Below are 27,038 nucleotides of genomic sequence, written 5' to 3'. Positions count from 1 at the left end.
ATCTCAGCAACTTCATATCATTTCACTCCCCCACCCCTCAGGCTTCATTTCCCTCCCAGTTGACCTAAAATGATGTTCAAAAGCCACCTGGACACACGTCAGTGACTTGGAATCCCTGCTCCATCATTAGGCTGTGGAACACTGGGCAAGTGACAGATGGCATCCCCTCTCTGTGATGGCCTCAGTTTCCACCCCTTTAAATTGGTGGGGGGGCGGGGGCGGTAAGTGGCCTACCCTGCTGACTTGTGGCGGAAATGAAAAAACACCAGGGAAGAGCCCATTGTGGACCTTGGATGTCAGGAATATCATCTTAAATGACAGCATCAGGGAGATATTTTCATCCTCATCTCTTGGATTAAAAATGCTGAACCTCAGGGACTTCCCTGGTGGTCCAGTGGCTAAGACTCCATGCTCCCAATGCAGGGGATCTGGGTTCAATCCCTGGTCAGGGAACTAGAACCCACATGGCACAATTTATTAGCGTTCACAAGTCGCAATTAAGACCCTGCGCTGTCACATAAGTAAAATGATACATATATATATATATATATATATATATATATATATATATATATATTTTAAATGCCAAACCTCAGAAAGGAAAGCCATCACCTAGTCACATAGCTGGTGAGCCTGCCTCATTTATTCCTCATGTGTGTATGTTAGTTGCTCAGTCGTGTCTGACTCTTTGCGACCCCATGGACTATAGCCCACCAGGCCCCTCTGTCCATGGAATTCTCCAGGCAAGAATACTGAAATGAGTAGCCACTCCCTTCTCCAGGGTTTCTTCCTGCATCTCCTTCTATGTGTGTGTGCATGGGATTGAACCCCTGTCTCCTGCATTGGCAGGTGGATTCTTTACCACTGAGCCACCAAGGGAAGCCTTTATTCCTCATAAACATTAATAATAACCAACCTTTACTGAGCACCTATCACGTGCCGGGGTCCTGTGTTCAGCACTGTGCATGTACAACCTCTAAATTCTCTTTTCCAACCCCAAGAAGTGAGGACACAGAGGCTCAGGGACTCCCCACGCTCCAATGGTTAAGAAGCCGCCCTGCAAGGCAGGGAACGTGGGTTTGAGCCCTGGTCAGGGAACTAAGATCCCGCATGCCATAAGGCAGTAAGCCCATGGCCACAACTAGAGAATCTGTGTGCCCCAACAAAAGATCCCACATGATACAGCGAAGATCTCATATGCTGCGACTAAGACCCAATGCAAACAAATAAATTAATAAGTATTAGAAAAAAGAAGTGAACACACAGAGGCTCGGAGAGGGGACAAGTTTTGCCCAAGGCCAATGAGGGGCAAAGACCAAACTCGGAACCACCACCACCCTTGACTGCCGCTGTGCAGTAAGCTCCCCAAACCTGGCTCCCTCGGGCAGGGGGGCAGGGCGGGTTTCCTTTCCAGTGACGAGCCAGGCCTTGAACCAATCTCTTCCCCCCACCAAAGCAGCCTCCTCTCAAGGGAGTTGTGGCGGCCACAGGTGCAAGGAGCGGTTCCTCTCCACTCACAGTCTGAAGCCTCCTCCGCCAGGGGCTCCCCCCCCAGCTCGCCAGCCAAAGGGCCCAGCAGTGGGGCCAGCGAAGCCCATCTCCGCAGGGCCGGCAGGAAGTGGGGCGGGGTTTGGGGCTCAGCCGAGGTGGGATCTGGTACCCCAGGACTGCTACAACCCAGACTAACCAGACCCACTGGGAGAAGATGCCTGGGGGTCCCCAAGCCCTGCAAAGCCCGCCTGCCACCATCTTTCTCCTCCTGATCTCCACTGCTGGCCTGGGTATGTGGTTAACAGGCAGGTGCTGGGGAGAAGGTACTGGGAACTGGGAGATTGTTGAGAGAGACCCCAGGCAGAGGGGGAGGGAGAGGAGCTGGCAGGAGGCAGGCTAGAAAAGACCCTGTAGAAACTGCATCTGCCTGCTTGATTGTCCCAAACAGGCCAATGGGAGGCTGGAGGGGGCTCAGCGAAGTTGATGGCGCGTCCGGGCCTGGTGGAGGGAGGCAAGGGCAGGAGAAACCTTCCCCACCCCCTCCTCCCCCCAGATCAAAATAAGGAACTAAGGTTGCCCTTGACTGACTGAGCTCCCGAGCGAGCTAGGGGCAGGGAGGGGACGGTGGTGGGTAGCGGTCAGCTTCAGGGGGGAGAAAAAGCTTTCTCCTTTTTTGCCTTGAATCCTAGTCCTCACCCCCTACTTAGTGAACCCCTTCTCAGTGCTGGGGGAGTAGGTGACCTTCCCCCTTGCCCTCCCACACAATGCCAGCTGGCAGGGCTGTGATCACCCTGTTTGACCGAGGAGTTAAGAGAAATACGGCCAGTCACCCCAAATTTCCACTGGGAGCTGAGATTGGAGTGACTCCTCAGGTTGCTGTCTCTTACCCCACTTCTTCCTCCTTCTCTCTTCCCCACCTCTCCCCTCCTCCCTCCAAAAGAGGCAGAGCCAGCCATGCGGACTGGCCCAGGAGGAGGGGCACAGAACTGGGCCTTCCCCTGTGCCTGGGCCATCCCATCTCCTTCGACCCAGCTGAGGCCCTCCAGCTCTAGCCAGCCAGCCCAGCCCAGCCCCTGGCCTCACCCCCGGTCCCCAGCTTGACACAAGCAAGTTAAGGAGAATGAGGGGCGGGCCCAGGGTCACAGGGCAGGGCAGGCTCACAAACTGGCAGGAAGAGGCCCAGGGCCAGGGGGCCAGGGGTAGAAGCCCTGAGCCACTCCTGCTGCCGTGGGTCACAGCTGGCCCACTGGTAGAATGAGTTGATGACAGAACTGATTTCTCTGGGTTCTGTGACAATTATACAAAGTAAATAAAGTGCCAGTGTGGGGCTGGGCAGGGGCTGGGTGAGAAAATAATCCAGGAGGGCCTGCAGGAGGAGGCAAAGCCCAGACTGATTTTGGAAGGTGCTTCCTGGCCTGGGGCACTGCTAGTCCTAGGGAACTGCCTATTCAAGTGCCAGAGAGCTCAGAGGGGGTGGAAGCACAGAGCAGGGGGGAGAGGGAGGAGGTGGCCCTGGAGGGGCAAGTGGGGGCACCTCCCAGCCCCCCCCCAGCTCCGGGTGTGTCACTCACACCTCTCCACACCCCACCCCACACACACATGCACACGCAGCCAGGAGTCCTGCAGATGCCAGGGGCCGCGCTCGGGCGGTGTCCTCAAGGGCCGTCCCTGACCCACTGCCTCCTGTCTGCAGGCCCCGGGTGCTGGGCCCTGTGGGTGGAGCCGGGCCCACCCTCGGTGACGGTGAGCGTGGGGGAGCAGGTGCGCCTCCAGTGCCCGCACAACGGCAGCAGCAACACCAACGTCACGTGGTGGCACGTCCTCCAAGTCAACTCCTCGTGGCCCCCTGTGATGTATCCCGGGGCCCTGGGTCCCAAAGGGGAGCTGATCATCCAGCAAGTGAACAAGAGTCACCGGGGCATGTATCGGTGCCAAGTCAGCGAGGGCAAGAAGATGCAGCGCTCCTGCGGCACGTACCTCCGCGTGCGAGGTGAGTGCCCATCCCGTCCATCCTCCGGGAAAGCGGGATGGAGCCCCAGCCTGCATCGCCTGCATCTCGGGCATCCTGGGTCTCGCCAAGCGGGAGCCGCTTCCAAGGTCTCGGGCCTCGCTGGAGGGGGCGTGGCCTAGGGGCGTGGCCAGGGGGCAAGGTGGGGCTCTGAGCCGTATTCCCTCCTCACAGAGCCGCTCCCCAGGCCCTTCCTGGACATGGGGGAGGGTACGAAGAACAACATCATCACCGCCGAGGGCATCATCCTCCTCGTCTGCGCCGTGGTGCCTGGGACGCTGCTGCTCTTCCGGGTGAGCCCCCCCCCAGGCCCACCCCGCGGGGACCAACGGGCCCCCAAGAATCCCTCCCGCCTAGAACTTGGCAGAATGGCAGCACCCACCTCCGAGATGCTGAGGACAATTTAATAGAATGAACGCGTTTTAAACCGTGCTGGGACCAGAGGGGCGTCCTTGCTGTCTCCCCACAGGGTTGTCTTCACCTCCAGCCCCAGGGATGTCTCACTGACCCCCTCTATCCAGGAGGGCTGTACCCTTCAGATGTAGCCCAGGCCAGGGGAGTTGGGAGCTGGTGTCATCCCGGAGTGTCTGACCCCCACCAGCGTCTCTTTGGCATGTGTGTGTGCTCAGTCGCTAAGTAGTGTCCAGTTCTTTTGCGACCCGGTGGACTGTAGCCCGCCAGGCTCCTCTGTCCAATGGGATTTCCCAGGCAAGAGTACCTGAGCTTCCACAGTGGCTCAGCAGTAAAAGAATCCGCCTGCAATGCAGGAGACGTGGGTTCCATCCTTAGGTCGGGAAGATCCCCTGGAGAAGGGAACGGCAACCCATTCCAGTATTCTTGCCTGGAGAATCCCATGGACAGAGGAGCCTGGCGGGCTACAGGCCACAGGATTGCAAAAAATGTCAGACACAACTGAGCGACTAAAACAACAACAAATTTTCTTTAGGCCACAAGACAACTATAGCCACTTAGTATTATTGCTCTCACTATTTGTGGGGAAGAATGGGCAGTGGCGAGAGTCAAAAGGACACTGGCTTGGACCCAGAGTGACCTGCCACTTACAGGATATGTGACTCTGGGCATGCCCCTTAACTCCTCCTGGCTGCCACAAGGGTCTGAAAACATGATCTCTATCCGCTCCCCCCCCTCCGCCCCCACTCACTGAGGCTCCCCATCCCTCAACAGAAACGATGGCAGAACATGAAATTCGGGGCTGATATCCAGGATGACTACGAAGATGAAAATCTTTATGAGGTGAGTGGAAGGTCGGGGCAGGTGCAGAGCGGGTGCAGGTCTGTGGAGTGGGGGTGGGGGTCTCCTAGGGTTCCTCCTTGAGGTTGGTTGGGGGCAGGGACCTGGGCCCCAGGGCACTGAGGTCCACCCCCCTGTGTCTGCCGCAGGGCCTGAACCTGGATGACTGTTCCATGTATGAAGACATCTCCCGGGGCCTCCAGGGCACCTACCAGGATGTGGGCAGCCTCCACATTGGAGACGTTCAGCTGGAGAAGCCGTGACCCCGCCGGGCTGACCCGCCATGCACCCAGCCCGCATCTCACCCTACTTCCCCCTGAACCCGCTCTCTTTTCACAATCTTTCCTGGGAGTGTCCTGACTCAACTTCCCCCTTGGGACTGTCCACTCTTCTTCCCTCTAGGCCATCCTCGTCCTCATCCCCTCCACACACTCTAACTCAATCCTCCCCCTACTGCCTTCCCCAGCTTCCCCCACCCACCACCCAGCGGGTAATGAGCCCTTAATCACTGCCTCTAGGGGAGCTGACTGTAGCAGCCTCGGTAGTGTCACCTCCCCGCTGCCTGCTCTGTCCTGGCCACTTAGTGATAATAAATCCTTCCCAACTGCAGACCTTCGCAGGAGTCATGGATCTCGTGGGGACCACTCCCCTTCCTTCTCTGAAACCGAGAAATCCAGGACCTCAGGCCCCTCCTCCCCCAGCCCCTGCCCACTCCCCACACCTGGGACCAGGTAGTCAGTCTTGGTCATCCCCTGAAAAAACAGGAAGTGTCTTGGGAAGGGTCCTACCCCAGGCTCTGTGCCTGAGCAGAGGGGGACACAGGGGGGTCCCAGGTAACCGGTTATATTCATTTACGTGCATCTAAGTCGCCAAAACACAGTGGACTGTCTGCTGGGACTGGTACCAAATCCTGACCATAGCCACACCTGTTCTCTGCGAGTAGACTTGTAAAAGTGGGATTTTGGAGAGCCTGTGGTGGTAAATTGGGGATGGTGGGAAGACCTGGAGGGGATGAGAGAGAAGGACAGAGGTACAGTGTGTCTGAGCTGACAGAGGGGAGGGAAATTGAGACAGAGATAAGGATGGAGAGACAGAGCAAGTGAACTAAAAGACACTGGGGAGACAGGGCATCAGAGAGAGAGGCCAGGAAGAGACAGAAAGGCAAGGAGGGTCCACTGAAAATGGACATGGAGAGGCTGACCCCTGAGACTCTAAGGAAAGCAATAGATGGGGAAATGACTGATGGAGATGCAGAAAGATCCAGACCCAGCGATGGGGAGAGAAGCCTCTGAGACAGAAAGTGACAAAGAGTTGAAAAGACAGCAGGGAGAAGCAGAGGCTCGGGAGCAAGAGGGAAAGACCTCAACGTAGCAAGAGAGTCAGAGACAGAGGCAAAGAGAGGAACACGGACAGAAACACACAGAAGCAAAAACAGAAAAGACCAAGAGATACACAGAGACTCAGAGCAGGGGCGGCCACACGCAGGTGGAGACGGACGCAGGGCCCCCTGCCTCGCCAGGGAGGTGATGGCCGACGTCAGGCAGATCTGAGAAATGTGGTGCCCGTGCCCTGCGGAGGGACAGACTGACAAAGCCGGGAGAAACTGGGCGGGGTCCGGGTGGGGTTGATGCCCGCAGGTCCAGGGCGGAGCGGGGAAAGGAGGGCGGGGCCGGCGGCGAGAAGGGGAAGGAAGCGGAGGTGCCGGGCGGCCGCGGGGCGCGGGCAGGAAGCAAGGAGGGGCGGCGGGGCTGGGGCCTCCGGAAAAACGCCCCAACTTCCTGCCCCGCCAGAGCCAGGAAGCGGGAGCCGGGACACCGGGCCCGGGATCGCCGAGCCCGACCTCGGGCGCCCCGCCGGTCACCACCCCGCGCGGACACCAGGTACACCGTCCCTGGCCCCGCCCGGCCTCCCTCCCCTAGGCTGCTAGGGGAAGTAGGGAGGAGGAGGGAGGGGGCTGGGCGCTGCCGGCCGTGGAGGGGCCTCCTACCGGCCCGGCTCAGCCAGCAGCCGCCCCTCCCTGGGCCTCAGTTTTTCCATCTGTCAAAGGGGACAAAGGGAGGAGAAGTAATACTTGCTGAGGGCCCGGTAGGTGAGATGAGGGCTGCAAGCCCGGGGTCAGAACTTCCCAACTGTCCGGCGGAGGACGGATGATCATTCCCAGTGCACGGGTGGGGATACTGAGACCCAGGGAGTAAAACCAACTCGTCCCAAGGCACGCACATCGTGAGACTGAGTGGAGTTGGGATTTGAACTCGCAGGTGCTTTTAGCCAAGCGCCGTCCTCCAAGTCCGCATACTTTAGAGCCACTCAAAAGGAAAAGTGGCGATAGGCCATAGGCTGTCTTGAAGCTGAAAGTTGCAGAACGCGTTTGAAAGCATTTTTTGGAAAGGTCTTTTTCTGGGTTGGGTCAGGAATTATACCTTGGGAAATAGGTTGTAGGGGACAAAAACTGGAGATCGTTCCCCATTGTACTCATGGGAAGACTGAGGCCCGGGAAGAGGTATTTAGTTTTCTCCAGGTACCGCTGCATGTCAGATGGAAAGGATTTTGTCTGCAAAATCCAGGATTTTGTTTTGCAGCCCCAGCAGAAAGTGTGCGGGGGTGCCTGGGGGGACTGCAGGGAGAATTAATGTATAAGTGTTGGGAATTCAAGTGGTCCCACGTTAGGGCGGCGAGATAGGACGGGGACCCCAGTCTGGGGGGACGGCTAAGGGTCGGGGCGACTCGGATTGAACGAACACTGATCTGGGGGCTGGAACTATCCCCGCCTCCGGCCTGGGGGCGGGGGGCAGGGGGCGGGGCCCAGGAGAGTGACGGGGGCAGTCGAGACCCGGAAACGCCAGCCCTCCTAGACAGGCCAGAGCGGCCCTATCTGGCCTGCGTGGCTCAGCGGAGAGCTAGAGCGGCCGGCAAGGAGGAGTAGAGTTTTCTGGGCTGGAGCCCGGCAGGAGCAGGCTAGAACGGCTGGCAGGAGGAGTGGAGGTGGACGCAAAGGCCGACCCTGGGCTGGCTAGAGCGACTCCGAGTCGGGGGTGGGGGAGCCCGGAGCCGGCGCGCGGAGGCTTCGGTTCTGGCTGCTGCGGTGCTTCGCCTCCGACCTGGAGCAGGTGAGGGACGCGGCCCCCGCGGGCGTCAGACCCTGACTCCGCACGTCCTCCCCAGCATCCCTGACCATGCACGCTGCCAAGTCCCGTGTAGGATTTAGGGCCCGTGTACACCCGCCACGTCCTACATATGATTTGGGGCTTGTGTAGACCTGCCACGTTCCATATAGATCCTACAGACCCTCTAAGGTTCCTGATTGCCCCGCGTGGAGGTGCAGCTCCTTACAGACTGGGGGTTTCGATACATCAGTAGCATCTGCTAGAATCCGGGGCCTTGTAGACTGTGGGTCTCGGGGACCACCAAACTCCCCTATAGAATTCTGTTCCCCTTTTAAATCTCCAGAGGTCCCACACACTGGCTTCTTTCCCTTATGTACTTACGATCCTGTGGACCAAGGATCCTTGTAGACCACCATGTGTCAAACAGAATCTGGAGCCTTATGCATTCCAAGGACTAACCTTGACTACTTTGTGTTTTAGTTTCTTTAAGGCTCCCAGAGGTTCTTGGAGACCAGGGTCATCCACTCAATATCTTATAGACCCTGAACTGTGAGTCACTCAGTCGTGTCCGGCTCTTTTCGACCCCATGGACTGTACAGCCTGCCAGGCTTCTCTGTCCGTGGAATTCTCCAGGCAAGAATACTGGAGTGGGTAGCTATTCCCTTCTCCAGGGGATTTTCCTGACCCAGGGATTGAACCCGGTCTCCTCCTTATTGCCGGCAGATTCTTTGTGGTCCAAGCCACCAGGAAAGCCTGTTGTAGACCCTGAGCCCTGCATAATACGCAGGCGCCCATGTAGTCCTTGCGCATGCCCACTTTGTTCTCGGACCCCCACTGTTAAGGACCTTGTCAACCTGCCCTCATCTCCACAGCCCCATGCACACAGCACCCTCTCTGCTGGACCTCAGGCCTTGTCAGTTGCCTTTAGATCCATCTGTCCGCTTCCACCTATCACTCTAACTTTGCAGGACTCCTTCATGCCCCATCTTTTAAGGAGCCACCCTCCTCCCCAATCCTCTCTGAGCCCAGGCCTCTGTGGAGCAGCTGAGTCCAGTCTGAACTCTTGCCCAGATCACAGTGTCCACATACCCGGATACCATAGGGAGACCTGCTGTATCTCAGCTTTGATTGAGATTTCAGTTTCCTAAGGTGGGGGTGCGGATTCTCCATGCTCTCAAAGCAGCACATTCTGGGAGTTAAATGCATAAACTCTGGAGCCAGCCTGCCTGGGTCAGAATCCTGGCAGTGCTTCTTATAAGCTGTGCCTCAGTTTCCTCCTCTGTAAAATGGGAATAATAGCAGTAATAAGAAAACTGCCCAGGGTCACTGAGAGGATTGAGTTTATACCTGTCAAGCACTAATACTGTACTTCATGGCACTTAGTGCACATTCCATGTTAGCTATTATTTCCTGTCGTGGTGATGAGGAATGAAGGAAGTAATACATATCAAGTGCATGTTCCGAGGCCTGCCTGGCACCTAAGCATTTGCTCAGATAAACCTGTGTCCTTGCCTTGGCCCTTTTGGAATTACCCCTGCCTCTGTCGAACTTTCTCCACCCACCCCTGAGTGGAATGAGCATGGACCCTCCGTGTCCATGGTCATGGCTTCCAGTCCAGAAGCTGCAGCTGGTGGCCTGGTGAAGGCTTTCTGTCTCGGATGGGAGTAATAACAGCACAGGGCTGCTTGTGGTCATGAGGCTTCAGTGAGTTACTCTGTGAAAAGCACTTAGAGCAGTGCCTAGCACACTGTAAGTGCAGTGTAAGTTCAGCTCTCATAATAAATAATTACTACTATTCTTCTGCCTTGGTTTGCAACTTTATTTATGTGAACGTTTAACAATGCTCAGATCTGAAGTCACCCAAGCTTGGATGTTGGACAAACACACTTTATAGAAAAGAATCAAAATGAGGCCTGCTTGGGTGAGCCCATAGGATGGCACTTGGACACTCCAGAAGGCATCATTGTTTAATGATCAGAGTCAAAAGGCCGGCTGCCGTTTATTGAGTGCTAGGGAGGAGGCCAGTGGAAGAGGAGAAGGATCGGACTCAGGCGACTAGGGTTATAAATAGCTTTGGGCTGTGGGGAGAGCCACCCCTCACCCCAGTGGTGCACCCCACCCGTTTCCACAGCTCCTTCCTGCCTGACACACGGGCTCAAGTGGCATTAGTCAGACTAATTAAGAACACCGAAGATGTCAGTGGGAAGACACAGGGACGGGGAGATTCTAAGGGAGACAAGATGGGAGAGACAGCGAGAGATGGGAGAGAGAGAGGGGGGAGACAGCGAGCGACGCGGACAGGTGCGGGGACAGTGGCTGCAGGAACCAGGCGTGGGGAGACAGAGGCCGAGAAGAGCGAGGAGGGAAGACGGGGAGCAAGAGAAGACAGGGTGGGGCCTCAGCGGATGTGGGGGGAGGGGAGGCAGAGATGGTGGGAAAAAATGAGCCGGGTCTGAAGAAAGGGAGAGAGAAAATGAAGAATCGGGGAGGAAAGAGGCAAAAGACAGGAGGCAGACTCAAGCGAGAGACAGCCAGGGAGGTCTGGCTGGGGAGAGGCAAGTTGGCAGACAGACAGACAGACGGGACAGGTGGATGTGGGGTGAGGGAGACAGAGGCACCTGGGGGGATGAGCTATCTGACAACCGTCCCTTACTTTCTGGGATGGGAGCCGGAAAGATGCCAGGGCCCCAGGAAGAGAAGTGGCTTCGAGGCCCCTTGGTCCCTGAAGGAGGAGGGTTTGCAGTTTTGTTTTCTGTGGAGAGAGCTGGGGGTTGGGGGATTTGCCATTGTGATTTCCTGTCACAGGAAGTGGGGCTGGTGGGTTCAGAGGCAACATCCTGCCCCAAGTCTGTCGCAGGTCAGAGGCAAGCCCCCACACCCCAGTTATCTCCCTCCCAGCTCCCCTCTAACTTTTCCAACTCTGTTGGCCTGCAAGCCCTGCCCCCCTAGGACCCAACTCCCCAACCCCTCCTCCCTTACTTAGATCCAAGAGCCCCCAGGCCCTTCCTCCATCAGGGGACCCCAAATCGCAGGCTCCTGGGCCACAGCTCTCTCATGGACCCAGGCTCCCGTCCTCCAGCTCCCCCCCACACCCGGCTCCCTGTCCTCGGGCTCCCCGCCCTGGCTGGCCTCTGAAGGGCTCTTTGTCGCCACACAGAGGCCCCATTGAGCTGTGGAGGCCAGGATGGGGGGGAGAGGAGGCTGTTTACTCACCTTCGCACCTGGGCCAGGAATCTGTGAGTAACCGCCCTGCTCTCCCTGCCTCCCACCCCTCTAACCGCGGCCCCTCCTCTTCCCCCAGCCCGGCAGAGCCCATGGAGGCAGAAGACGTCGCCCGAGGGGCGGTGAGTGGAGAGGGCCGAGGGGTGAGGGGACTGGGAAGGTGGGGGAGGGGGGTGCTGTGTGGCGGGGAGCAATGTGGGCTGAAGCCATCCCTCCCCTTCCACAGGCCCCAGGGCCCCCCCGACCCGGCCTGGTGCCCGTCAGCATCATCGGGGCAGAGGACGAGGATTTTGAGATTGAGTTGAAGACGGTGAGAGGGAGGCGGGCTGGAAAAGCCTCTGTCTCAGGCTCCCCGGGGCCCCAGCCCTCAAGCCCTATCCTCAGCGTCCCCTCCCGCTTACACCCTGTTCTCCATCCTCTGATGCTGTCATTTGGCCTCCTGTTTCTGCCCATCTCTCTCTCTTTTTTAAGGATGTCTTTATTTTTTGGTTGTGCTGGGTCTTCACTGCTGAGCTCGGGCTTTCTCTAGTTGTGGCAAGTGAGGGGGTGGTGCTTCTCTTTGTTGCCCTGCGTGGGCTTCTCAATTGCGGTGGCTTCTCTCCTGCTGCAGAGCACAGGCTCTAGGGGCATGCGGGCTTCCGTAGTTGCTGCACGTGGGCTCAGTAGTTGAGGCGCCGGGGCTTAATTGCTCTGCAGCATGTGGGGTCCTCCCAGAACAGGGATCGAACTGGCATCCCTTGCATTGCAAGACAGATTCTTAACCACAGGACCACCAGGGAAGCCCCCATCTTCCTAGTACCTCCTTCCTCATCCCCTCACCCCATCCTCAGTGCCCGTTTCGATATTACAGCACAAGCTGTCAGCCGGTTTACTCTGATCGCAGTTTTTATCGCTGCCCACTCCCTGTAATGACAGCGCAGATCCTCGTTCCATCTCTCCTGATTTCTCTCCTCACCACCCACCGTTAGAACATGAAGTCTCATCCATCCTCCCCACCCCCTAACTGGCCACCATCCCAGCAGTGGCACCATCAGCACCCCCACCCCCCAGCTTGGGTCCTTTGGGGAAGGTGCCCGGGAAGAGGGGCGGGGATCAAGCCCCAAGCCCCTCCACTGCTCCCCTCTGTCTCACTCCCTTCCCCACCCCTCAGAACCCCGAGGAACAAAACAACCAGTTCCAGAACCTGGATCAGGTGAAGCGGCGCCCGGCCCATCTCATGGCCCTCCTGCAGCACGTGGCCATGCAGTTTGAGCCAGGACCCCTGGTGAGGGCGGGGCTGGGGAGGCACGGGGGCGGGGCCGGAGAGGCACGGGGCGGGGCTGGGACCGGCCGCAGTGTTCAGTGCTTTGGGCCCGCGAGGGTCTGGGAAAGAGACCCAGAGCACACAGCTTGAGAGCCAGGAAGCCCGCCATGGGGTCCAGACAAGGTTGCAGCTGCCAGTGTAAATTTCTGAGCAAAGCAGGGTGCAGTCTCGCAGAGCAACAGAGAATCCAGCAGCCTGGAGGAAAACCGTGCCCCGGCTGCCCTCCCGTGCCCATGGCAGCATCACTCGTCAGTGACAGCGCCCTTAGCCCCAGAATCTTAATTCTCCGCAGGTGCCTCCAGTCAGTGCTTCAGGGCTGGTGGTTGGGAGAAAGCCAGTAGCCTTCTCGGGCCTAGGCAGCACAGCAGGCCCTGGTCCAGAAACAAGGAGACCGCTCCAAGCAGCCCACGAGGCACAGAGGACGTAATGGATGCTACAGAAAACTTGTATCAGGCAGAAAATACTGGGGAGGTGTGGATGCAGAGCCATATTGTCTGGGAGACGCCTGCAGAGTCTAGAGAACCCGGCAGGTGGCTTAGGGAGGAAGAAGGCCCAGTGCTGGCTGGAGAAGGCTCTGTGGATTGGGGTCCTGTCCCGTGAGGACCCCACGCAGCCCAGCATAGGCTGGGAGTTGGGCTTAGACCAGGGCACTGCTCTGTACTGGATGTGGGTCGTAGTGTTGGTTGCTCAGTCGTGTCTGACTCAGCAACCCCATAGACCATAGTCCACCAGACTCCTCTGTCCATCGAATTCTCCAGGGAAGAATACTGGTGTGGGTAGCCATTCCCTTCTCCAGGGGATCTTCCCAACCCAGGGATCAAACACAGGTCTCTCACAAAACAGGCAGATTCTTCACCATCTGGAACCACCAGGGAAGCCCCCTCCAGAAAATAAGGAGGCTGATGGAAGTGGCGGAAAGGGATGCCTGGGGGTGGCAGAGAGAAGGCTGTATTGACTGACACCAAAGTATCAGAAACAGGAAATCAGGAAATTGCCAGAAAAGGACTGTCCCCTCTGCAGCCTCCCCTAATGCCTAAGGCACTGGCCTTCTGGGCAAAGGAGTCCCCCTGCTGAGCCTGAGTGTTTCTGGAACTTGAGCTCCTGGAACTTAGCCCAGGGGTTGTGCTGGTTGCTGTGTCCCTTTCCAGATGTGGAAACTGAGGCCTCGCCAGGGTCAGGGGTGTGACTAACGTGACCCGGATGGCCTTTGGCGTTTTGAGATTTGTCCTCATGCCGTTCCCTCACCTCACTGACTGGTGGAGCGGCCGGGAGATGGTTGTGGTCGCCTGGGCTGCTTCCTCTTAGCCTCAGATGGAGTTTTGATTTTTTTGGGGGGGGGGTGGGAAGGGGGCAGGCGTAGATTACTGGGGCGAGTCCTTAGCCGACTGAGACCATGTCCCTTACCCAGTGAGAGTGTGCCAGGAGCCAGGACAGGTTGGAGGCCCCACAGCATTGCCACTGTCAGCCAGCAGAGGGCTCCCTCCACAGGCAACCTCAGGGAATGCTTGACGAATGAATGAGTGAGCGAGCATCACTCGTCCTTCTGTTTACGTGATCAGCCCCGCTGTGCGCTAGGCCCTGAGACACCGATGAATCAGAACCTCCTGGCTGCCACACACACACCCTTGAGTAACACAGTATTGCTTGGCGATGGAGAGTCGCAGAGACAGACTGCCAGAAATCCAATCGCAGTTTTGTCACTTACTAGCTGTTTTCTCATCTGCAACAACGGGATAATGATGGTCCTCCCCATGGTTGAACAGATTAATGCAGGTGGAGGGTTTGGACAGTGTCGGGGATGCACTGAGCCCTCTTAGTATAGCTGGGGGCGGTGATGGTTGTAACAGCAGCAGCAGCGAGAAGACAGACCGAAGAACCATTTCACAGGAGAGAAAATTAAGGGAATGGTGCAGTGGCCCTGGGCAGCTGTGCGGGAGTCGGGTGTTGGGATGCGGGACATCGGGGAGCACTTCCCAGAGGGTTTGCACCCCGAGGCTTTCCAAGGGGCAGTGCGGTTTGGGAGGGGGGGAAGAGGATGGGTCACGCTCTGTGTCCCGCAGCTCTGCTGCCTGCATGCGGACATGCTCGGCTCCCTGGGCCCCAAGGAGTTCAAGAAGGCCTTCATCGACTTCTACCACAGCTTCCTGGATAAGCACTCGGTGAGAGACCCCTTCTAGGGCCCCCGTCCCCCATCCCCAACCCCCTAGACAGCCACCCTGCTCCTCCCAACCTCCACCCTGCTGAGGACAGTGTGAAGGGAGGCCTGGCCCGCCCGGTGGGAGACCTCATGCCAGCCTGGCTCTCCATCCACTGCTCCTCCCGTCAGAGCACCGTTCCCACCTGCTGCCTGGGCTGCCATCCCTTCATCCCATCACGGCTGCCCCTTCACTGCTGCATCCTCCCCTTCACTCCATTCTCTCTCCTGAGCAGATTCTGCGAGTGATGGTCCCTCCCCCCGTGGCCTTTGAACTTGGTAAGGAAATGAAAGGGGACTTTGGGGTGAGGGAGAGGTCGCGAGCAGGGACCAGGAGCCCCCCCCCGGGGTGGGAGGCCACGCTCACACCACGGTCCCTGGACAGCGGAGATGCCTTCCTTTCTAACGGCCACCCCAGCCCAAGGAAGCATGGCTGTCAGAGTCCAAGGGTGGGCAGGGCTAGGGGCGGACTCACGGCCCAGGGAACTGGCCCCCAGCCCGGGCCCCGTTGTCCCCGCAGACCGCACGCGGCCTGACCTCTTCTCTGAGGACCTCCAGCGGCAGTTTGTGCAGGAGGTGGTGCAGAGCCAGCAGGTAGCCGTGGTCCGGCAGCTGGAGGACTTTCGCTCCAAGAAGCTCATGGGCATGACACCCTGGGAGCAGGAGCTGGCCCAGCTGGGGGCCTGGGTGGCGCGGGACCGTGCCAGCTATGAGGCCCGGGAGCGGCATCTGGCTGAGCGGCAACTGACCCACCTGGAGGAGATGCAGTAAGTGGGGCAGGTTTCTCCTTAGCCCAGGGGGCACCCTCTGCTATCCCATCCTCGTCCCATCTGCTTCCAGGCTTCCTCTTCAGCTTCAGGGGTCATTTCCACGCATTTGGTTTCCTCTCTTAACTTCTGGGGCCCTTGTGTGCATGCTTCAGTCATGTCCAGTTCTTTGCAACCCCATGGACTGTAGCCCATCAGGCTTCTCTTGTCCATGGGATTCTCCAGGCAAAAATACTGGAATGGGTTGCCATGCTCTCCTCCAGGGGCCCTTACTGACCCAGGGATCAAACCTGTGTCTCTTGTCTATCTGCATTGCCAGGCAGGTTCATTACCACTGGTGCCACCTGGGAAGCCTTCGCATTTTCACCCATCTGGTTTTACATCTTCCCTTCCCAGCTTGGGGGTCCCTCCCAGTTCCCAGGTCTCATCCATGGTCTTGCATTCAGGCCTGGGCTTTGGGGACTGCCCTTGCAACTCCCACCGCCCCGAGTGAGGGTCTCTCCTCCAGCAACTGTCCATCCCAGATGCTTTGGCAGAGTGCCCCCCACCTTTGAAGGGGACAGTGACCTGTTGGGCTGGGTAGTCAGGGACCCCAGGCTTAGCACATTGCTCACAGACTTTTTCTTCTTACAGGCACACCATCTCTAATGATGAGGAGAAGAGGTGATGGAAGCAGAGGCCGGCAGGGAGTTTGGTGTCACGGGCCTGAAGGGGGGTGGTCTACCTGGGGGCCTGGGTGTTGAGCTGCATGCCCGGCTCCATTCCCTAGAACCTCCTCTCTCTCCCTTTGCTCAGATGCTCAGCAGGAGGTGGTTGTGGGGCTGGGGTGGGAGGTGAGCAGAGGGAAGCTGTGGGGGCGGCAGGGTCCCTGCGTGTCTGTCCGTGTGCCCTCACTGTCCCCTCCCCACAGTGCCGCCGTGGTCAACGCCATCAGCCTGTACATGCGGCACCTTGGGGTGCGGACCAAGAGCGGGGACAAGAAGTCCGGGAGGAATTTCTTTCGGAAAAAGGTGCTTCCCTGAGCGCCCAAACCTGGCCCTTTCCTCCCCAGAGAAGGCCTTCCCCCCTCCACCCCAGGAAACCTCTATGCCCCTGAGGTTTGAGCCCTCTGTTGACATCGGTCCAGAAATGCCAAGCCCCCTCTCCCCCCCTTCCCCAGATGATAGGGAACCGGCGGTCAGATGAACCGACCAAGACCAAGAAAGGCCTGAGCAGCTTCCTGGATGCCGCCCGCTGGAACCGGGGAGAGCCCCAGGGTGAGGTGCCCAGCCTTGGCCCTGCCCCTACTTCCCCGTGTTGCCCCTATCTCACGGTCCCATCTCTCGTTTCAGCCCCAGATTTTCGACACCTGAAGGTCGAGGTTGATGGTAATGGTCCTGAATCTAGAGCATCATCCATCCTGGGGACCTAAGAGGGGAGGTGGGGGGACCCACACGATTTGAGGGAGGAGGGGCGAGGGGCTAGGACTCTTGGGTCCGAGGGTGGAGGAGGGGTCTCCTGGGTGATGGGGAGGACCTTAGCCTCTTAGATCCCCCGGCCCTTGTGGATCTGAGTCGCTTGACTCTCATACTCAGTTTTCTCCCTCAATACGTCCCCAGCTGAGAAGCCGGGCCTTACAGAACGTAAGGGAGGTCAGGGGGCTCCTTCCCGGGACCGGAATCTCGGAGGCCCTGGGCAGGACACCCCTGGAGTTTCTCTGCACCCTCTGTCTGGGGACAGCCCTGACCGGGAGCCAGGTGAGTTTCCTATACCCCCCAGCAGAACAGCCCCTTGGTCCGCTGCCCTCCCTGCTTCTTGCCACCAGTGTTACTGATAACCACTTCCTTCCCCTGGTTTACCTTTTCCACGGCTTTCCTCCTAAGCTCTGACCTCTGTCCTGGTGATGGATTTCCCCACCTCCTTGGACTACATTTCCCATCAGCCCCCATGGTTTCATTTCCCAGAACCCTCTAAGTCCATGACCGATCAACCCCCTTAGATGGTGAACCTGGCTGCTCCATGGAAAGGTCTCCCACTCCTTGGGTGACGCCCCCCAGAAAGCCACTTGGCCAGGGCCTGGGTTCAAATCCTGGTTCTGCATTTTACTTATGTCAGATCTTAGAAACCCCTCCTCTCTCTGAACCTCAGCCTCCTCCCCTCTAAATGGGATACATTCTCTTCCCACAAGTCCCAGTGGAGTGTTGGGAGAATGAATGAATGTGGAGGCATCCAGTCTCCTCTCCAAGTGGGAGACTGGCACCTCAGTTTTGCGACATCTTCACCCACTGGGCCCTAGCTGCCCAGGGCCCTGTTTTCAGAGCTCTTTCCATCTGTCTGTGCATGTGCTTAGTCATTCAGTCGTGTCCAACTCTTTGCAACCCCATGGACTATACGGTCCAGGGAATTCTCCAGGCCAGAAATACTGGAGTGGATAGCCTTTCCCTTCTCCAGGGGATCTTCCCAGCCCAGGGATCAATTCCAGGTCTCCCACATTGCAGGCAGATTCTCTACCAGCTTCCATCTGTCTGTCCCCCACTAAAATACAGAGCAGCCACGTGGTGTTGGCCAGGCAGTGGATGGTTCAAGGAATGGAGGCCCCCAGGGTGTAGTGGGGTGTGGGTCTCGCCACCGCAGGGGCTTTCCAGCCAGCCTTGCTTCCCCCCTCACATGGTCCCCACAGGTGTTGATGCCCTCCTGGAAGTGGGGGACCCGCCCCCGCAGGGCCCAGCCAGCCTGGACACCCCAGCGCCCCCAGAGACCACGGAGGAGGGTGCCGACACAGAGAGGTGCCCGGGGCGGGCGCAGGCTGGGCGGGGGAGGGTACGTGTTGGGAGTCGTGTTGCCACTTGCACCTGCCTGTCCCCAGCCGAGCCGTCTCCACTCTGCCCTGATCCTCCCTCTTCGCCTCCTCTCCCTTCTTCCTCCGCTCTGTCTTTCCCCATCTCTCCCTTCATTCCTTCTTCCTCCCTTTCTCCTTCCCTTCTTCCTCTCCTTCCTTTTTCACTGAATTTTTTTCTCCTCTCCCCTTGCCCCCTCTTGCTCTCCTTTCCTCCCCCTTCCTCTTCTCCCACTTCACTCCCTCTCGGCTCTTCCTGGCCCCTCTCCCTCTGCCCCACTACCACCCCCTCTTCCTTCCATCCCCCCACCCGCCCCACCCATTCTTAAGCCTCCAGCCCAGCCTCCTTGCTCCTGCCTCCCAGCGCCCCCTCCCTCCCTCACCCCAGCCCTCTGTGCTCCATGCCTGGGGGCCCTGTCCTCCTCACAGTTGGGGGGCAGGCTCTGCCCCCTGCCAGTCCTCGTGCAGCTGCTTTGGGGACCCTGTGGTGGGTGGGGGAGGTGAGTCGGGTTCCCTCTGGGTCCACCTCTGACCCTGTCCCCCTCTCTCCCCAGAAAGTGGAAGAGGTGGGTGCCTGGGCCCTGGGTGGGGGGAGGGCTAGCCCCTCCCCCATTTCTCCTAGCCCCTCCCCTCCCCCCAGGGGCCACCCCTTCCCCTTCACCCCTGTGAGGGGTGGGTGGGGACACCACCCTCCCAGCCGAAGAGCTAAGTATTGAAACCCCCCTCCCCGCCTTGCCTCCTGGCTCTGCCCCCATCCCCCTGCCTCAGGGAAGGGAGGGGGCAGTCCTTTGCTCCCTACTGGGTTCCCCGTCCCTGTCCCTCCCCCACCAGTTTCAGTATCCCTTCTGACCACCCCCCACTGCCCCTGCACCCCGAAGTTACACTGGTCCTTCTGACTCTCTCCTCTCTTCTGTTGCATGTTTGATCCCTGTGCTGGTCTCTCCCCATCTCTCCCTGTCCCTGTCTCCGTCCCTCCCCGTCTCCCTCCCCGTCTCTCCCTGTCCCGGTCTCTCCCTGTCTTGGTCTCTCCCTGTCTGTCCCGTCCCGGTCTCTCCCTGTCCCGGTCTCTCCCTGTCTTGGTCTCTCCCCGTCTGTCCCTGTCCCCGTCTCTCCCTGTCCCGGTCTCTCCCCGTCTCTCCCTGTCCCGGTCTGTCCCTGTCCTGCTCTCTCCCCATCTCTCCCTGTCTTGGTCTCTCCCTGTCTCTCCCTGTCCCGGTCTCTCCCCGCCTGTCCCGGTCGGTCTCTCCCTGTCTCTTCCTGTCTTGGTCTCTCCCTGTCCCGGTCTCTCCCCGTCTGTCCCTGTCCCGGTCTCTCCCCGTCTCTCCCTGTCTTGGTCTCTCCCCGTCTCTCCCTGTCCCCGTCTCTCCCCGTCTCTCCCTGTCCTGGTCTCTCCCTGTCTCTGTCCGGGCCTGACTCTGTCCTTGGCCTCGGGGTCCAGGCTGTCAGGGCGTCTGGGGCGCTCAGAGAGCCTGCGGGTGAGTGACCGCCGCCGGCCTTCCCGGGGCAGCCTCGGGGCTAAGGGCCGGGGTGGGGGCCGCTCCCGGAGCGACGTGGACATGGACCCCAGCTCCGCCACGGCCGTGCTTGGCCCTGCCCGACGAGCCACGTACGTCACTCCCCGCCCTGCCCCCCGCATCCACCGAGGCAGCCTGGAGAGTCAGGGAGGCCAGGGTGGGGGATATCGGATGCTGAGGTCACTGTGGGCCTCCAGTGGTCACAGGAGAGGGGTGAGCTGCTGCTTTCCAGAGATCTGGGGGCCGGTCCGCAGCTCGGCTGCCCTAGGGGATGGGCGTGGAAGGAGTCAAAGGCTCTTTCCTGGGATGCCCCGAGCCAGGCACCTGACGAGGCCTCTGTCCCACAGCCCGGAGCCTGGAGACGAGGGGGAGCCGGGCCGCTCGGGACTAGAGCTGGAACCGGAGGAGCCGCCTGGCTGGCGAGAGCTTGTCCCCCAGGACATTCTGCACAACCTGCCTAGGAGCCAGGTGAAGCGGCAGGAGGTCATCAGTGGTGAGTGCCACCCCCTCCAGCCCACTATGGCCAAGGACACAGCCCACCTCTGGCAAAGACAGACGCAGGGGGATGGCCGTCTTGTTGTTGCTTACACCAGAGCTTGAAGGCCGCCCAGTTCTCTCAGAGGGCCATTTGTTAGCTAAATTGTAGAACATCCCAGGGAAGGAATGGGAAGGCAGCTGTTGGAAGTGACATTTCCAAGGAATTTATTCTGTTTTGGCCACGCTGCGCGGCATGTGGGATCTTAGTTCCCTGACCAGGGATTGAACCCACGCTCTCTCCCTGCAATGGAAACACAGAATCGTAACCACTGGGCCGCCAGGGAAATCCTCTCTAAAGAATTTTTTGTAGTGCGGGACAATGTTGACGTGAACAGCCAGAAACAGTCTATAAAAGTTGCATTTCTAGCACAAGCCTTTGTCTCCTTGTTTGTGAAATGTGAGCAGTGATAACTCCTCCCTTAAAAGTCCCACAGAGATAAAGATGAGATGATTCATGCATTCAGCATAGTGATGGGTCCAGGGACAGAGCATTCAGCTGTGACTGCTATTACGACTATGATCTTAAGCACTCAGGGGAGAAAAAGATTCCCACTCAGAAAACTTTGGGAAGATAATATATTTTTAGCAATGCTTGCTTCTGAGCTGAGAGATACCATTTTTGTCTTAATTCTTCCTGTGATTTCAAATTGTGTTGAGAGAGGTTTGCCAGATGTAGAGTGTTTTGGGAAACTCATTTGGAAGTTAATTTACAGGTTATTTAATGGTTGAGAAGGATTCTCATTCAGAAGTTTTAGGGCAGTGGTTAGATGCCCTTTGGGTCACAGATCCTTCTGAGGATAATGATCAAAACATTCCCAGTTCCATCTGATAGAATTTTCTGGAATGATGGTAACATGCAATAAATATCTGTCTGTACTTTCCAACATGGTAACCACCAGCCACATAATAGCTGTTGAGCATCTAAAGCATGGTGAGCACAACTGATAGCTGAATTTTGCATTATATTTCATTTTAATTAAGCAAAATTTAAGAGTTATTGGCATAGCTAGTGGCTACCACATTGGACAGCATGGCAGTTTCTCTCACCAGAAATATATGCATACTTAACATAGAAAATCGTGCATTTAGTCTCTGGGGATTTGAGGGATCACTGGAACTCAGGCATGCACCCCCTGGAGCCCCCTGGATCCCAGGCCATCAACCTGTCAGAGAGTCATTGTGCCAGAAACAGCCTGAGAAACTTGCTGGATGGTTAGACTTGAAATGCAGGTGCAGGCAGTGAGGCGACCAACTTGTCCCCAATTTTCCTGGGACTGTCCTGGTTTGGGGACTTCCCAGGTGGTGCAGTTGGTAAATACTGCCTGCCAATGCAGGAGATGCCAGAGATACGGGTTCGATTCTTGGGTTGGGAAAATTCCCTGGAGAAGGAAATGGCAACCTGCTCCAGTATTGCCTGGGAAATCCCATGGGTGGAGGAACCTGGTGGGTTACAGTCCATGGGGTCACAGAGAGTCAGACATGACTGAGCGTGCATGCCCACACGACCTAGTTTTAGCACTGAAAATCTCATGTCCCGGGAAACTCATGGTATGAGGCAAACTGGGACTGCTGGTCCCCTTGGCTGGCTGCAACTGCCATATGGGAAAGGCAGTGGGGTGGAGGAATTCTCAGTGGCTATTTCAGGGGCGAGTGGCTCCACCCAGAGCCTTCCTTGTGCCATCCCCTCCCCACCCTGCCTCTGAGAGGGCCCCCCCCACACCCCCAGAGTCTGCATGCTCCCCAACTCCAACTGCCTCCTGTCTGCTGTCCCCACAGAGCTCCTGGTGACGGAGGCGGCCCATGTGCGCATGCTCCGCGTGCTCCACGAACTCTTCTATCAGCCCATGGCAGACGGGGGCTACTTCTCCCAGCAGGAGCTCCAGACCATCTTCCCCAGCCTGGACGAGCTCATCGAGGTGCATTGTGAGTGCGGGACTGTGGCCCTCTCATCGTTCCACCTGCCAGCTCTCTGTTTCGTTGCCTTGCCGTTGACCCCGGGCAGCCTCTGGTCTAGCACTGGGGAGGGCCACACTCCAGATCCCCAGATCCCCAGAGCTCACCTCCTAGGGACACATCATCAACAGGCATGGGGCGGGGAGTTGGGGGGGGGGGGCAGTCACTGGCCCCAAGGATCCAACACACCCACCTGCAGCCCGAGCCCCCACCCCCCAGCACCCGACCAGCTCTGCATCCAATCTCGGGGACTCTGACAGAGCACCACCTTTCCTCTCTGCTCCCTACAGCCCTATTCCTTGATTGCCTGATGAAGCGGAGGCAGGACAGTGGCTACCTCATTGAGGAGATCGGAGATGTGCTGCTGGCCCGGGTGAGAGAGCCCCGCCCAGACACCGCCCACTTGCCCCTCCCCCTCAACTGTCCCGCCCCTCCCCTCCACTGCCCCGCCTCCCCATCGCCCCGCCCCGCCCTCTCTGCCTGGCTGGGGACCTGGGACCCAGGCCCAGGGTCTCAACCTTACCCGCATCCAAGCCCCAGGGGTCTGGGCCTCTAGCCCTGACCTCCATCCCACCTGAGATACCCTCCCTGACCTGCCTCTCGCTGTAGTTCGATGGTGCCGAGGGCTCGTGGTTCCAGAAGATCTCCTCCCGCTTCTGCAGCCGCCAGTCATTCGCCTTAGAGCAGCTCAAAAGCAAACAGCGCAAGGAACCCCGGTTCTGTACCTTCGTGCAGGTGAGGTGGGGGGGGGGGGGGGGGAGGTGGTCTAGGCCCCAGGGTCCCTGGGGAGGGGGCCAGCGTCCTGGTGTCTCAGCGCTGCCGTTCCTGCAGGACGCCGAGAGCCGGCCCCGGTGCCGCCGGCTGCAGCTGAAGGACATGATCCCCACGGAGATGCAGCGTCTGACCAAGTACCCGCTGCTTCTGCAGAGCATCGCGCAGAACACAGGTAGAAAGAGCGGCCCCGCCCCGTCCTTCCGGACCCTGGCTCTCCAGCCTCCAGCCTTGGCCTCGCGACCCGGAGTTTCCAGGGTTGGGGTTCACCCCAGGGCCGGTCTTCCGCTTTCCCCACAGAAGAGACCACAGAACGGGAGAAAGTGGAGCGGGCAGCAGAGTGTTGCCGGGAAATTCTGCAACACGTCAACTATGCCGTTCGGGACATGGAGGACCTGCTGGTGAGCAGGGTGGGACCCTGGGCAGGGGTGGTGGGGCGTGCATATGCAGGGGTCTGTGGAAGCCAGTGACCCTCCCTTCCCTGCCCCTAGCGGCTCAAGGATTATCAGAGGCGCCTGGATTTGACCCACCTGCGGCAGAGCAATGACCCCATGCTGAGCGAGTTCAAGGTGCCCTCCCCGCTCCCCTCCCCTCCTCTCACCCTACCCTGGGCATTCTCTGATAGCACACCCAGGAAGCAAGAGGGGCCCCTCAGCTCTGACCCCACCCCCCTCATTTCCCAGCGGGGAATGAGCTGACCTGACCGACCCCCCATGGTCATCCCCACCTTCCCCCGCCCCACCATCGGCTTCACCGGCCATCACCCCTTCCTGCCTGCCTCCAGAACTTAGACATCACCGGCAAGAGGTTGATCCACGAGGGCCCACTGACGTGGCGGGTAACGAAGGACAAGGCTGTGGGTGAGCGCCAGAGCAGCGAGCAGGGCGGGGTGGAGGGGTGCCTCGGGGCCAGGGTGTCGGGGGGGGGTGCTGAGCCCTGCCCCCCAACCCGCAGAGGTGCACGTGCTGCTGCTGGATGACCTGCTGCTGCTGCTTCAGCGCCAGGACGACCGGTTCTTGCTTAAGTCGCACAGCCGGACGCTGACGCCCACGCCCGACGGCAAGACCATGCTGCGGCCGGTGCTGCGGCTCACCTCCGCCATGACCCGCGAGGTGGCCACCGGTGAGCCCCCGGGCACGGCCGTCCCCAGGATGGCGGAGGAACCCTTCGAAGAGCTGGGCGCGCATGCTCTGTGACCGGGGGCGGGGCTAGCTGGCCGCCCTGAGGCTGAGGCTTGGGGGGGCAGGGGGGGCGGACCCTGGACTGGACACGGCCAGGGTGCCAGGCTGGTTTGTGAATTTTATTAAGTTAAATGGGAAACTGCCCCCAGGTTTTTGCACAGAAGAGCTGCCAGTTCTAAGTAGTATTTTGAAAAGATGCCCTGGCCCCATCTTGGGAGCTGTAGAGAGCAGGGATTGAAACCTGGTGGGGCCATGGTGGTGGGAGGGGTGCTGGAGGTCTTGGAGGTAGAGCTGACAGGGCTGTCATTTCCTGATTAGATGAGGGAGGGCTCCGGACCGGGGCAGAGTAGGTGAGTTGAGTCCTGGGAGCCCTAAGGTCATGGAGGATTTCCCCAGGTGCATGTTGGGGTGACCCTGGCTTTGAGCCTCACTTTTCCCTCCCCCTGCAGATCACAAAGCCTTCTATGTCATTTTTACCTGGGACCATGAGGCCCAGATATACGAGCTGGTGGCGCAGACGGTGTCCGAGAGGAGGATGTGAGTGGGTCTGGATTCCTGGAGCGGGTGGAGGAGGAGGAGAAGGAGGCCCGGGCCCCAGGGTCTCTGGGGACAGGGTGGGGGTGGGATGTCCTGGCCCAGGGTCTGGGGGCTCTGACGGCCCAGGGGGCTGGCCTGTCTCCTCAGCTGGTGTACTATCATCACCGAGACTGCTGGATGCCTGAAGGTCCCCGCCCCCACCTCCCGACCAAAACACCGGCCCAGCCCCAGCAGGTGAGGGGGCCAGGGGAGGGAACCAGAGGTCAAGGGGCAGCCTCCCTGTGTGTCCCCAGAACCTGAGCTCCAGCCCAGTCTCCATGTGCGTGCATGTGCACGTGTGTGTCTATGTGCATGCACGTGAAGGTGTGTGCAGGTGTGCACCCACCCCACCACGGCCCATCTGTCTCCGATCCAGGCCTCTCTGTCTTCCACTGGCCAAGCCTCTCTGTCTCCCTGTCTCCCAAACTCGACCTTTGTCTCTATCTCCGGACCTCCCTGCCTTCCCCACCTCCAGCTCCCTGTCTCCCTGCCCCTGCTGCCCACCAGGGCCAGGGTGGTGGGGTCACCCGGCACTTGCTCCCCTCAGCACCCGTGAACCCCTGCTTAGCAGCTCCGAAAACGGCAATGGCAGCCGAGAGATGCCCCCAGTGGATGGTGAGCCTAGATAGAAGGGCGATGAGTGGGAGTGGGGGGCTCCACAGGAAGCCTGGCAGGGACTGAGCCCCTTCTCCCCAACCCAGGCCGGATGGAGAGACTCTTCAACTCCCTCCTGCCCTTCTGCAGACAAGGCCTTGAGGGCCAGCTCGCTGCCAAGGCCCTTCAGAAAGGTAGCTCAGCCCCACCTGCGCAGGGCGGCCACCGCCTGCCCCCACACTGCTTTCCCACCTGCCTGTGCTCAGCCGCCGGAAGCAAACCCACCCAGTCCACCCCGTGCACAGCCCCAGGCTGCACCAGCGTCCTTGGTGGCCCCAAGCCCCTCTGCCTCCTGCAGCCCCTGTCCCTTCCTGACCTTCAGTTCAGCCTCTCCCCGGGGCCCATCTCTGTGCTTGGTGCCCTGCCCCTCAGCCCCAGTTTCACACCCCTGCACCCCTCCACCCCTCCTCGCATCCCCCAGCCCCTCCCGCAGGTCTGGCTAACCAGAAGCTCATTCCCACCGTAGGCCCACACCCATCCCCAGCTACATCTCCCAGCCCTCGCCCCCCCCACGTCTGACTCTATCCCCTCACCCCGTCTGACTCTATCCCCTCACCCCTGTCCAGTGCTGACCCTGAAACAGCTCCTGTTGCCTTCGGAGGAAGACAGCGGGGCAGGACCTCCCCTCGAAGGGGATGGGGTCCCAGGGGGCGGCCCCTCAAGCCCAACGCAGCATCAGGAAATTCGGGAGAAGCTGCTCAGCCTGGAGGAGACCATTAAGCAGCTGGAGGTGGTGTGGCCTGGGGGTGGGAGTGGGGAGGAAGGGGCTGACTAAGTGGAAGCCCTTCTCACTGATGATCCCCCAAAACCAGGAGGTGGAGGAGGAGTTTTGCCGCCTGAGACTCCTCCTGTCTCAGCTTGGGGAGAACAGCGTCCCCCAGTCTGGCTGTACCTGAGGCCCCCTGCCCCAGGCAGGTGAGTGGGGGGCCAGGGGAGCCGGGCACAGGCCAGAGAGGAGGTGCCCGAGTGACCCCACTGGATGCTAACAGCTGCCTAGCCCTGTCCGTTTCTCTCCCTCCATCTTTGACTTTCTGCATCTCCCCACTCCGCCTCCTGTCTCCATCTCTGTTTCTCTGGCTCTTCTGTGCTTCTTCCCCACCCTCCCCTTCCACCCTGTCCATCTCTCTCCATCTCTCTCCGCATCTCCCTTCTGCTCCTGCCTCTCCCCTGCCCCCAGGCCTTTCGCAAGGAGAGGGCCACCCGCCACCGCACGACCACCGACCACCCAGACCACCGACTACCCAGCGTCTCCAACCCCAGGGGCCTGAGGAGAGGGAGCTGGGCTGCCCCGGGCCATGCCTTGGGGGGTGGAGGGCGCCCAGATGGGATCACTGCCCCCCGCCACCTCCCACTGGCTTTGGCCTTCTCTCCCTCCCACTTGGGGGACTCAGGGCTTCATTCCGGGGGGGCCCCACCTGGCCCCCATTCCTGGGCCATCTCAGTATTGCCTGGGTGGGGGGGGTGGCCAAACCCTCCAACCCCCACCCCCCAAGTGCCTTTGCTCTGTTTTTATACCCTGAATTGGAGGTTTATTTTTTAATATATATTATCTAAGGAGAGGTCTGAGTGTGTGAGGGTGGGGAAGGGCCCCAGAATGGCGTCTGGAAACCCCCCCAAGACTGTCTGGCATTGCTTCCTCCGTCTGTCCCACCGCATCGCCTCTGCGTTCATCCAGTCCCATGTCTTAACGTTGACTC

The 27,038-nt window shown here is 59.2% G+C and overlaps 2 protein-coding genes across 7 annotated transcripts; both read left to right on the top strand.

Annotated features, from left to right (window-relative positions):
• Positions 1 to 1,470: 1,470 nt before the first annotated feature.
• Positions 1,471 to 5,359, top strand: CD79A (CD79a molecule). The gene is made up of 5 exons (XM_043899315.1): positions 1,471 to 1,781; positions 3,185 to 3,481; positions 3,674 to 3,792; positions 4,685 to 4,753; positions 4,900 to 5,359. The coding sequence occupies exons 1-5, from the start codon at positions 1,706 to 1,708 to the stop codon at positions 5,011 to 5,013; spliced, it is 675 nt and encodes a 224-aa protein (XP_043755250.1). The 5' UTR covers positions 1,471 to 1,705; the 3' UTR covers positions 5,014 to 5,359.
• A 1,058-nt stretch (positions 5,360 to 6,417) lies between these two features.
• Positions 6,418 to 26,898, top strand: ARHGEF1 (Rho guanine nucleotide exchange factor 1). Of its 6 annotated transcripts, none has more exons than XM_043899313.1 (31): positions 6,418 to 6,630; positions 11,156 to 11,198; positions 11,303 to 11,386; positions 12,227 to 12,340; positions 14,440 to 14,538; positions 14,810 to 14,852; positions 15,094 to 15,340; positions 15,974 to 16,003; positions 16,251 to 16,350; positions 16,500 to 16,596; positions 16,672 to 16,707; positions 16,939 to 17,076; positions 18,000 to 18,105; positions 18,710 to 18,721; positions 19,594 to 19,761; positions 20,017 to 20,162; positions 21,983 to 22,129; positions 22,450 to 22,532; positions 22,769 to 22,894; positions 22,991 to 23,105; positions 23,231 to 23,331; positions 23,422 to 23,499; positions 23,715 to 23,790; positions 23,885 to 24,052; positions 24,561 to 24,648; positions 24,796 to 24,882; positions 25,235 to 25,302; positions 25,389 to 25,475; positions 25,908 to 26,071; positions 26,154 to 26,256; positions 26,519 to 26,898. In XM_043899313.1, exons 2-30 carry the CDS (start codon positions 11,169 to 11,171, stop codon positions 26,235 to 26,237), a joined length of 2,922 nt encoding a protein of 973 aa, XP_043755248.1. In that variant the 5' UTR covers positions 6,418 to 6,630; positions 11,156 to 11,168; the 3' UTR covers positions 26,238 to 26,256; positions 26,519 to 26,898. The 6 variants fall into 6 exon arrangements, with proteins under 6 accessions (XP_043755248.1, XP_043755243.1, XP_043755245.1 ...); XM_043899308.1 differs by lacking the exon at positions 26,519 to 26,898 and adding an exon at positions 26,339 to 26,512 and having other exon boundaries at positions 6,497 to 6,630; XM_043899307.1 differs by lacking the exon at positions 6,418 to 6,630 and adding an exon at positions 7,637 to 7,857.
• The last annotated feature ends 140 nt before the right edge of the window (positions 26,899 to 27,038 follow it).

The sequence above is a fragment of the Cervus elaphus genome, chromosome 4, assembly GCF_910594005.1.
Source record: "Cervus elaphus chromosome 4, mCerEla1.1, whole genome shotgun sequence".
In the NCBI taxonomy this organism is placed as follows: domain Eukaryota; kingdom Metazoa; phylum Chordata; class Mammalia; order Artiodactyla; family Cervidae; genus Cervus; species Cervus elaphus.
The sequence above is the reverse complement of the archived record's forward strand: the minus strand, read 5'-3'. Positions and strand labels throughout refer to the sequence as shown.